The 12,630-nt window shown below is 38.2% G+C and overlaps 1 protein-coding gene across 1 annotated transcript in view; it reads left to right on the top strand.

Moving 5' to 3' along the window:
* Positions 1 to 12,630, top strand: part of spon1b (spondin 1b) — an 86,645-nt gene that overhangs the window by 24,088 nt on the left and 49,927 nt on the right. Inside the window, exons 4-6 of the mRNA XM_029434233.1 lie at positions 6,932 to 7,005; positions 7,936 to 8,058; positions 8,761 to 8,909. Coding sequence (XP_029290093.1) covers positions 6,932 to 7,005; positions 7,936 to 8,058; positions 8,761 to 8,909 — 346 coding nt within the window. The remainder of the gene's footprint in view (positions 1 to 6,931; positions 7,006 to 7,935; positions 8,059 to 8,760; positions 8,910 to 12,630) is intronic.

The following is a 12,630-nucleotide window of genomic DNA, read 5'->3' as shown; positions in this document are numbered from 1 at the left end:
TCACAGACTGAGACATGCCTTTTGTATTGATCACAGGACTAGATTATTTCAAGTATGCATAGCTGTCACAAACCACTGCTGCCGGAGTGCTGCTATTTAACGTCAGCTTTAAAGTCCCATGAATAATAAATGCAGTAATGAATTCAAGCTGATATGAATTGATTCTCTCTGTATGGTTTATTGTTTTCGCCGGCAGTGGGGCAGTAAGTCTGTCAACTACTACACAACTACTGACTTGATTTACATGACATTTGTATGGAGATCCTGACCTTGTGTTTAGCACCGCCATCAAGCAGTGACGAAATGTGACCATTACCAACCTTCACCCTTAACAAAACACATTTCAAACTTTAAGCCACAAACAAAGCCATCTACATTAAAGTACTGTGTACTGTGCCCACTACATTTCTAGCCACGCTAATGCAGCTAATGCAGATATTCATGGTCCCCAGAAGATACATACAAATTACTTTTCCACTGGCTTTTTCTCTAGCACCACTGTAAGACATTAATGTCGCCCTCTGGATGAATTGTAATACCTTTTTCTAATCTAGCACCATCGACAGGTCAACATTTGAATTAGTCCTATATTTTGGTTAATGACCAATTAACCTGGAAAACTAAAGATGTCCTCATCTTCCTCATGCTGTACTTTGTGTAAATGGTAGCATGCTAACATGCTTACCTAAAATGGTGAACATGGTAAACAAACGTACCTGCTATACATGAAACTGTACCGGTGTTAGCTGTTGGCTGTTACAGAAGCTGTTTCCTTTTCTTTAGGTACCCCAAGAGAAATGTTTCAATCTGATCACACTATTAGAGGTGAGATGTGATTGCTAGTTTGAATATTACTTGAGAATGGCTAGATTTTTTGTATTGCAAGGCCATCCAGATTATAATGGGAATTATAATGGAATCACCAATCATAGAACCTTTAATGTTTTTACCGAGTATTTCACCAAGGTACGATCACAATCTGCAGTGGTAATGGGAAGGGCCATTTGGACTTTTTTAGTAAATAATTTTCAGAATATAATTAAATATAAAATGAACTTTTCCTATAATGTCGTTTCTCTCTCTGATGTTCTCCGCTGCTGTTAAGTCAAATTTCCCCTTGAACTAATAAATAGGCTGTTCACCGAGTGTAATTCAGCAGATGATCACACAGTGGATGCAGGTCTTACTGCAATATCAGCTTTAAAAAGTAATTTCTTTAGCTGCTCTTTGAAGATGGCATTGTGTGTTGATTAAAAGGCAGTACTATTTCAATAGTTTGTACTGATGATTATGTTGTAAAATAAGTGCAGAGTGCAATGGAAGAACTACATCATGATGAATATGATGAACACATTTTAAAAAAGTGAACCTCACACTGAATATATCCTTATTTTATATACTCATGTTGGCATTACTCAAGCTAACTTTTTTTGAAAAAACCTTCTGCTTTCAATTTCTAACATACTGTATACAACAACAGGTGTGTGCTTCCTGTGTTCATATTTGTTTTTCTATAACCTGTAATATTTATTACTCCTCATTTAGACACAGAGGAGCCACTTAGAATATCATTTTTTGCCTTATCAATCAATTGAATATCTGTTATTTTGTTGTGTTGTTCCATCTCCATAGGGTCATTTTGTGTATGTGGAAATAAAAAACACAATAAATGCAAACAGGACACTTTGCTTTTGTAAAGCAAAAAGTGTGTTTCCTCCAATTCTGTGCTCTTGACTATTGCAGTCAAGAGCATTTGTCATGGAGTGAAAAGATTATTGTATAAACAGTCACACAGCTGTATGTGTTGCTGCTCCACTCTGGGGAGCTCCCCGCATGAATCCAAACAGCATCCTGAAGATTCAGCGGGGAGTGCTGTCCAAGCCTCCAGGGTACACAGAAGAGAAGTCAGCAGACATGTCGCTGAGTTGTGAAACATATATAATGCATGAGGCAAGAGATGCAAATGGGAGTACGTTTAATAAGAAACCTGAACAGAAGGAGTAAGGGAATAAGAAGAAATTGTCAACAGCAGTATGGCAGGTCGGAAATAGATGGAAAAATATAGATATGGACTCATTAATATCCTTTGTTTAAAGGGTTGTAAGATTAGCGTGTGTCGCCGAGACAAATCCTTTTTCTACCATAGGCAATGATGTTTAGTTGTTCCATGTTTATTCGGAATAAAGTGCTGTCTTACAGACGTCTGCTTTGCATTATGCTGCCAATCATTTACAGTATATCAGCAAGTGTCAGAGGCAGGTCGCCACAGCAGCTCCTTGGTGCTACTTGACAGTCAGAGAGAGAGGACGTCTCTAGACAGAAGCTATACTGGATTTTCCCAATGTGAGAGTCCAGATCTAAAAGGAGAAGCCTGATGCTGAAGCTCACAATGAGAGGGGAAATGGCAAAGGAAACAACAGTGATCAGATCTCACTGTTTGAGGGGGTCACGGGGGAAAGCAGCACAAGAAATACTGAACTTTGTGATAAAATCAAATAATTTGATAAAGCTCTGTTTTTTCTGATTGATCAGTTGTGTAACTTAAAGGCACTCTTGTATTAATACAGTTTAATTTGTACCATATTGATAAATACAGGATGAGTTAAGAACGTGGGTGTGAATGAGGCTCATCTAAGTTTGCAGGATACCATATAGATACAGTACATTTCTCATTTTCTTTAAAGCTGCAGTAATCATTATTTAGATTAAATGACTAAAGCTGCTTTCACATGATCAGCGGTTGAACCGTTCCGCCCTGAGTCTGCCGTTGTTTTCCTATGGAGAGAGCGGTGTCGCCCGATGAGGCAGAAGCGCTACCCTTGGAGTCGCGTACCACTTTGAGTTGCCACAAAGCGTTGCGCTCAAAGTTCAAATTATTTGAACTTTGACCTTGGTTGCCGCTGATTTTTCAAAGTGCAACCAATGAGATAACAGCTGTATGTGACGTAGTCAGAAGCGACACAGCCAAGTAGGGGAGGTAACTATGGAAACAAAACCGCAAGGCTGCCGCTCTCATGAGCGGAGAGAACATTTCTTATCATGTGAAGGCAACTTAAGTGTAATGTGAAAGGAGTCTTTCATAGTAACAAACCCCCAGATAACTATTACCCAACTTTGCAGTTCCCCTCAGCTCTGCAGATACTTTTAGTGTCTTTCAGCTCTTTTCTTGGTTTGACAGTCCACAACTTTACTGTTTTGTTACATTTGTGGTTAGAGAAACTCTTATAGAACCGCTATGCATTACCTGCCATGCACCAAACAGCAGACTGACAACATTAGTGACCAGCGAGTGAACACACTTGAGCATTTAGTCAGCTACAGAGCCACATGCTGTTCTAAGGTGTTGGTAGTAAATACATTCTCTGTGTCTGCCGGATATGTAAATGAGCAATGCTTTCTAACACATCATTAACTTTATAAGGTGATAATATGTCAATGTTTTGTTTGTAACAAGCTTCACTGCCTCCAGGTGGACACAATAAAAAGTCAAATAAAAAGTAATTGATTGCAGCTACAAACACACGTCAGACACTATGTTATTAATGGCTGCCTAGAGTAGAGGTTTAAATCTGCACACTGACCACTCCCTTAATGAAATGCTGAACAATTGCAATTCAAACTTGTTGACTTGGAAGTAGTTAGTAGAAGTGAAAGTTGATACCTATTTTAAAACACCTTTGGATAGGTTCAGTCATCTGAAACAGGCATCTGAAAATGTAATGTTTTTTGTTATGGTTCACTTAAAAGATGACCTATGTGGACAATATCATAATGTGAGTGAAGAACTCAGCACTGCTGTAGGCTGTGAGAGCCACAGACTGTGCAACACTGTGCCACATCACCAGCGTCTTTTAAATCCCGTCTTAAAACTTTATTTTATAGGAAAGTGTTTATGAATATTTAATATGTTGCTGGGTTTTATCATCCCTCCCAGCCCATTATTTATATATTTTTAAACTGTATTTTATACTCCCTTGTTTTCATGATCCTTCTGTTGTTGTTTTTTTTGTTACATTGAAGTTGCAGCATTTCTGGCTGTTTTTTCTGGAAAGCACTTTGTAACCTTTTTTAGAAAGTTGCTATATAAATAAAGTTGATCATTATTATTATTATTATTATTATTATTATTATTATTATTATTATTATTATTATTATTATTATTATTATTATTATTATTATTATTATTTTCATTGCATTACATTATTATTTAACAACCCTAGCTCCATTACTTAATATATAAAGTAATCTATGACCTCTTTCGGACCAGAGGGAAATGAACTTGATGAATTTGAACTTGTTTCCTCCTCCACATATCTGTATTAATGTCTGCCTTCTCTCAGGTGGAGTGATAATAATGACACGTTTTATAGTAGAGCTGAGTAAACTCTCAAACTGATGCACAGATTGAACGTCAAGTGAAGAGGAGTTATCTTCAATAAAGACAGGCAGAAGCTAACTGTAGGTGTGAATCGTTTTTACTGAAAGCTCAAAGTGAATTGTCCAAATGTATTGTTGACCAGTAGCCTCATTGAAAACAATTACAGAATTTACTTAAAAAACTCAAGGACAGCTCGTCTGTATATTTTGTTTTTCCTTTTCAATTTCATGCCCAAGCAGTCAGCCCATGTTGCAGGGTATATTGCAGCATGGAGTCTGTGTAAGATTTATAGGAGCAATATAACCGATAACTCCTACTTAATGTTGCCGGTCCCTCCTCTGTCTCCAGTCAGTGTTGTTCAGCTCACTTTCATATCCCGCTTTTATCATTCTCAGAGACACTCTGAAGACTTTGCTTTGGCGACACAAAGTATGCTTGTAAAAAAAGAAAAGAAAACGTTACATATTTCAATCTATTTAATACCATTACATAAAGTATTATGTATTGGTGGAATTTTCTGAAACAGAAATCTGCAAAAGTTTATGCATTCTGACTGAAGAGTGATTACTGACACTTTGCTTCTGTCACAGTTCTGCTGTCCACAAACTTTGCTTCTACTAAAGATGACAATTATGAAATGTAATTTGGGGGAAAAGCCATTAACTGCTTTGAAAATGACACATTGAATTATCAACTCAAGATTAAGATTGCCTGAAGCTACTGTAAGATATGTGGCTACACTTATCTTAAACTCTTTCTTCTTTCACTTCTACTTCTAAGGCTAACATTAGACTTAAAGTCTAGGGTAGTGTTTCTTAAACTAGCAACTGAATATAAGTTTACATACATACATAAACATACATACATGCATACACATAAATAGGTACTGCAGTTAATGGATTTACTGCCAAATGAATAGGTAACTAAAATAAAGCACGGTACAGTACTTACCTGTGATATAATGAGCAGTGCTGTAGCACGTCCTTAACCACACACTATAGAACACCACCCATCCCCGTTTCTTTCATATTAACCCATATAAGCCATGTATCAGTCTGAGTAGCCTTAAAGCTACATATGTTTCTGTTTCCTAAAAGTGATCTTATTCAGAGAATTTCTGATAAATTCTTCAGTAAATTATTCCTGGACACATATTCTTTATTTGAAGTGTTCTGTGTTGTTTGAGAGCTACTTAAACACTTATACTTATACACTGTCTTGCACATTAGGGTCAAGTTCTCCAGCCTCTCCTCCACCCTCAGCCAGTACACACGAGCATGCATTCTGCTGCTCATTTATCATCTCAAGCTTCTGCAGATGTTTTTTGTTTTTTTGCTGCACTGGACCGTATCACAGGGAACTAAGCCACGTGTCAAAACCAAAAATCTTTAACGTCAGAACGTAAATATAAATGTGAATATCTGTTGAATGGTGTGACAGAGTAATTGGAAAGAATGAGGAGCTTTAAAAGCAACACATTGCATTTGAATAATCCACCTTACAAGAGAAGGTTGTGGGTTTTCTTCCAGAACAAAGCAGAACATTTTAAAAGACAGTTGAAAAGTAAGTCAGGAGAGAAAACTCAGTCACCAACAGGTAACGTTAGTTCAAAATATAAAACAAGATTTGTGACTTGTGATATGATTTGCTGTTCTTCTATACATTTGAGTATTTTAATGAATATTTCTCGGTTAATGTAGAAATTATGCATTCATGAGCTTAGCTGCCTCGGGCGCACACATTTTCAATTTTGGGTCGCAGGTCTAAGAAGGGGAACTTGATGAAGATGGAAAAAAGAAACACATAGATTTATATCAGACAAATGTTTTTTAATTGCTTGGTATTTTTGTTATTTTAGGTTTGTTGCCAATTTATGTAAAGGGATAAACATCTTTTTTTAGTTCATCCAACATTTTAAAGAGAAAATACATTTTTCATCTAAGAAAAATGTAGGTGCAAAGTTACAGAACTGTTCACAGGGAATGTGAAAGTACTGGGAGTGTATGCACTTCTATTGAAATGAAAAGTAAAACTTACTGACCATTTTATACCTTCTTTGTCATCTCCAAATGTCCATAGGAGAGGCATGACACAAAGTTTCACAGCTCTGTCTGCGCAATATGACAAATTAATTTCCTTTTTACTGGAGAGGAACTGCTTTTAGTAAAACAACGTCATTGGGACAGAATCATTTCCAGCCAATATCAGCTCATAAGTTAGAATTTGGGTCTGTTAGCAGTCCGTGTAAAGACTCCTGCTTCCGCCTGTAACTCCAGCTCTCTCTTCTTCATGTCCGTGGGCATGATTGCTCTGTTACATTTCATATTGCAGCAGCGTGATTGTGTCATGATGAAGAGAATACAGCGCTGTTCCTGTGAATACATGTGTAAACCGCATCCACTACGAAACATCAGCAAACACATTACCTTCCCTACTTGCCGATGATTATATGGGTCAGATATTGAAAAAAACACAACAGTATTATTCATCTAATGCACTTTTTGCACCCCTCTTACTATCCAACTTTCTCTCCATTTTTCCATTTCTCTCCAGGGCCAGTATTGTCCAGAAGAGAATAATTTATTTCCAGGATGAAGGCTCTCTCACTATTCAACTGTGTGAGAAAGGTAATGACAGCTGCCCATCATGTCCTCTTCTCCCTCGTTGGCTGCTTTTCTTTTCATCCCTGACCGCCCATCATGGTGCCATTATCCCTTGTTCTATCTGTCGTTTTTCCCCCTTTTTGGAACTGAACTGCTCCCAGTCTTTCATACCGTGTTAAAACAAATATGAAGCCAACAGAGGCGGTGGACAAAACTACAAGGACGACGAATAATGGATCTCCTGGGAGTCTGGAATTTAAATATTCCTCTGTAGTCCACCACAGAGCAGCAACATAGCTTTTATGTCACCTGTGATGTCCCTACAAAGAAAAGTGCCACACCAGATTTGGAAAGCTGTCCACTCTTCAAATAAACACTTAACTCTTGTGAGACAGTGAGGCGACAGGACTCTATTAGCGCTGATGCACAAGTTTATTGTACAATAAAAAGCAGAGCCTGTACAAAGTGTTATCCAAACTTAATCTCAGGGGAATTTTACTTTCATAAAATCAAATATTCAAGGCTATTATGCAAGCCAATCAAGCCTCCCTGTTTCAATTTGCTGACATAAGTAGGGCACATCCTGCTATAACTTAGATTTGAAGTTAGATTTCTTTGAAATAATTTGGGGACTCATAAATATTTAAGTAACCCCCTTGACCTTTCTTTCAAAAACATTGGTCGAGGCCAATATTTGAATATTTATGAGTCTACGTCAAGGTTAATGTGTCATTTAAATATCAGTTTATTCCAGGGATGTCTTTCTGTGACATTCTCACTGGGTCCACATTTAATGTATCTGGTTTGTGTCAAAGCTTGCACACTGGCGGATCTCTGTTTGTCGGTTAGCTCCTTCACCGTGTTTTATATCATTTATTTGGCTTGTGCATCTGGTTTATCCTTAAATCTTTACATATATGTGTGTTGTCATGTCCACATCCTGTCTCCCTGTAGAACGTGTGTTTGGTGAAGCCACAGAAGCTCCTGCTATGGAGTGCTGCGCCTGTGGAACAGCCAAGTACAGACTCACCTTCCACGGAAACTGGTCAGAGAAAATACATCCCAAGGACTACCCAAGTGAGTTCAAACCATTGACCACCACCAGTCAAAAGAGTCTGGACATGTCAGTCGGTTATAGTAAAAAGAGTTTTGTTAGAGAATTAACCAGAAAGAGACAAAAACAATGCTGACGAAAAAATGGCCACAAAAATTGGTGAGAGACGTGTATAAGATCAACGCACCAGCACAGGTTAAACCAAGTCAATTTACTGAAATAACGCTTATTTGTTTTCTTGATGGGAGTTAGATCAATACGAAGCTACAGTCAGCAGCTTGTTAGCTAACATATCATAATAATTGGAAACAAGGAAACAGCCAGTCGGCACTTTCCAAAGCTAAAACTATTTATCTCCTAATCTTTAATCTGTACAAAAGCAATATGGAAAAACAAGTTGCTGTTTAATAGGAGGTTATGTGCGGGACTATTTCTTGGACAGACGCAGTGACTTCCTCTAGTTTCCACCGGTGGCCTGGAAACTTCCACAAAGTTATTGCCAAGAAATATTCCCGCACATTACCCCCCAGTAAAACCACAACTGCTCCCAGCCAAAGAACAATGCTGACTGACCAACTGAAAAATACCGTTTTGTTTTTTTTAACCCTGTCTGAATACACTGATACAGGACGTCATTCAACCAGCGAGTATTCTCTCTCTTTTTGACTTATTTAATAGAATTCAAACCACTCAAAACTGAATTAAAAAATAAAAATGTCTTCCAGGACGAGCCAACCACTGGTCGGCTCTGATTGGTGCGTCTCACTCAAGACGCTACGTGCTATGGGAGTATGGAGGCTACGCCAGTGAAGGCGTCCGTCAGGTCGCAGAGTTCGGCTCCCCCATCAAGATGGAAGAACAGATTCGACAGAAGGTAGGGTATCAGATGGAGCCTCTGCGGGTTCTCTGTCACTTCCTTTTTTATGTAACAGCAATATTTACATGTCTTTCCATGAGTTTTCTGACCCTCATATTGGAGTAAACGCTAAGATAAAGTGCAAGTGGCAAACAATGGGATGCATAAAAAAGACTTCAGCCATCATCAGATTATACAGAATGTAGATGTGCTCATGCCCACATCTACTATTACACTATTAGCACTTTGAGTTTTGTTTACGCAAATGAAAAGTGCGCTTATAAATAAAATGTATTATTATTATTTTTATTATTACTATTACAACATACTGAGAGGTTAATGACAGGCTGAGGCAATAAGAATCCAAAAATTACACACACACGCACGCAGGCACAGCAGCTGATGAATGTGCAACATAGTGAAATTCTCATTTCCACATCAACAAAGCGTTGACATAACGACACAGACTTCTTTATCCTTCTCATTAAACCAAATGTATATCGACAGTACGTGGTGCAGGATTCTGCTTGAAATCAGATTCCTTTTGAAAACAGTAACTATGTCTTTAGGGGATCAGATATTTTTGGAAGGCATCCACTGGATAGCACCGTGAGAGGACAGGCTATTGCCTGAGTTAGTGTGTGTGTGTGTGTGTGTGCGCGCGTAGAGAAATTGAACATAGCACTGACAGGGAAGCTTGCTTGAGCGGACACAGCTGAGAGATGTGCATGAGCATACTTGTTTGTATGTGTGTATGTCAGTCTAATACTTCTCCCTTTTGCATTAACAATGAGAAAAACAATTGCCTAGTTTACTGGTAGGAGAACAGGGCATGCAGTTGATCGGATGACATTCCAGTTCCTCAATCCTAACTTGGTGTTATACGGTGTTCCAAACATATCACGTGAGCAGCACTGATTTCTGGCAATACAGGATCCACAGGATTTTTCTTAATTAGTCAGGTATTTTATCTTATTAAACATAGACATTAGCATCCAGTTACTTGATCTACAATCAGTTTCACAAATGATTTCCAGAAAATGTAACATATATTAAATTATTGCAATATGGACCAACCCCAATCTGCAGTCTATGTTACATGTATGTTGCTCCTGTGTGCTGAGGCCCACAGTATATGGCTGTCTCTGAGCGTCCTCTCTCTGCCACTTTCTCTCGCTCTCTCTCTCAGGGCTTTGAAAGGTGTGTTCTGACCATTTGCAAGGGAACAATAGTGTGTTGTTAGTGGGCTGTCAGTATGGTGTGTGCCTGTCAGTTTAGGTTTGGGCTGTTGTGTGGAGACATTAGAGGCTGACGGACAGCCCTAACTCCTCTCTTGGCTGGCTCTGTCTGTCTCTGGGGCTAACTGCCCTGACACAATGGAAACTTCAGCCTGTTCCATAGCAGAATGAGATGGCTTGATTGTGTACTGTAGATTGGAATGTTAGCTATTGAGCTCTAGTATGAAACAGCTCGATTGTACACTGTACACTGGAATGTCAGCTATTGAGTTGTTGGACTTTCTAACGGGGGGGTCTTCAATCTTTAAAAAAATCTGTGAATCAAAAAGGTTTTGTGTCTTGCGCTTTGTCCCAATCACATGGCAAAATATAGATCCCACAATGTGTCCCTTCTTTCAAAGAAGAAGAAACAAGAACTGTGTTTTCACTTAACATTGTAGCTGGTAATATAGTAGGCTGGCGTAATATTTTCTATTTGAGAAGCAGTGTGGAAACACAAGTCCAACAATACAAGATGGGCGGCAACTTATTTTCATTATCTATTATGCTTTTGGTTATTGATACATTTTATATAATTATAAATACGACTAACAACGATCGATTCGGCCGGGGACCGGAATTATCCAATTTTAAGCTAGTTCTAAAAAGCAACTAGCGACACATTTAGCGACTTATTCAGTTCAGGGAAAAAGCAAGAAATACATTAAAATATATTATATTGTAATTCATTCCCACACATGCTGCTCAGAGTAATCACAGTGACCGGCGCGGTCTCTCCCTCTCCTCTTGTAACGTGCGAGGTCAGTAGATGTGGGACAGGAAGCAAGAGAGTAAGAGTTAATATAAAATAACACACACACCTTCACAATCTTGTAAATAGAAAATAGATGCTAATTCCTAAATGGTTTTGTATAAATAAATAGATAAATAAATGCATAGTTTTAGATATATATATATAATAAATCGTTGACTCTCACAGTATAAAATAATTGTGCTGATTGTATCATAGTTTTTTAGAATACATAACAATTCTTGTGAATATCTTGATTTCAACATCACTAAAGAAATAGTTTTACATTTTGGGGAACACACTTACCTGCTTTCTTGCCTAGAGTTGGATGGGAAGATTGATACAATTTGAAAATAATAATAATAATAATAATAATAATAATAATAATAATAATAATAATAATAATAATAATAATAATGATAATAATATATTTATATCTGTGCATTTAATGTGAAACTACAGGGAAAACAGCCAGCATACCTCTGTCAAACTGTAACACAATCTGCCCACCAGCAGCTCTAATCTCACTAAGGAACACATCATATTTTATATTATATATTTGTTTGATCCTTACAATCTGTAAAATGTAAAAATATCTATCTTCTTCTTCTTCTTCTTCTTCTTCTTCTTCTTCTTCTTCTTCTTCTTCTTCTTCTTCTTCTTCTTCTTCTTCTTCTTCTTTAGGGGGTTATGTGTTAGCTTTAAAGTGAATAAGCGTAAGGTAATAAGTATTAAACTTTATGAACTATAACTTGAAAGTTCTCATTGTTAAGTCTCATGAGAACATTGGATTCATGTTAAATTGTTAAATACTGTAGTTGAGGTGTAATCATATGATAAATAACCAGTGCAAATCTAAGGTTTCACTTTGCCAGATGGCCTGTGGGAGTCAAATTATCATTCGATCATCAGGAACCTGATTCTAAGGTGATTATTCAAAGAAATCTGTCACATAAATGGAAACGAACTTCATACGTATCCATCAGCAGCCCAGAATGCCTGATTACACTGTATTTTTCTTCAAGTTCATTCCAGTGTGTCTTCATGCACAAAAACACACTAGATTAAACAGTTATGGTTAATGGTTGTTGAAAGAGACTCTATATTCAGACTGGGTGAACATCGAAGTGGCTGCTGTAAAGGTGGGAAACCGACATGGATCAGTAATCCCTGTCTTAGCTGGGAATCCCAACCATCCAGAGGAGCAATCAGCTGTGGTGATGTGTGGACAAAGCCTTAAGACCAAACTCTGCAGCCCAGAGCCGACCTGCGCTCCCCTAACTAACACAGGCCTAAGCCCGGCACAAGACAGGCAGAGTGGCAGACAGACAGGCAGGGAAGACGAGGCCTGAGAGCTCTCACTGTGATGATGTGAGTACAAGCCAGAACATCTCTGTCAGAGAGGTGCTTCTTTTAACTCATCAGTGCTGCAGCACTCTGCAGGAAGACGTCATATGGTTCAGAAAGTCATGAGGCAGCATTTAATAACCAATGAATTACTCGCAGGTATTTTCTGTAAGCAAATATTGATACGCTGAATAGGTGTTCACACAAAAGCCTGCTCAATCTTACCAGTGTAAACACAGTCCAATATAAGGTGTTTGTTGAATTGATGCTGCATGCCTTACTTTGCAAAACGATGGGCTACATCTGTCGTCTCCTGCTTGTGTGTTTAACATGGCCATCATGCCGTCCATCAGATTCTCATTGC

Source organism: Cottoperca gobio, chromosome 6, assembly GCF_900634415.1.
Source record: "Cottoperca gobio chromosome 6, fCotGob3.1, whole genome shotgun sequence".
NCBI classification, from domain to species: domain Eukaryota; kingdom Metazoa; phylum Chordata; class Actinopteri; order Perciformes; family Bovichtidae; genus Cottoperca; species Cottoperca gobio.
Note: the sequence above shows the minus strand (reverse complement) of the source record. Positions and strands in the feature narration are given on the sequence as shown.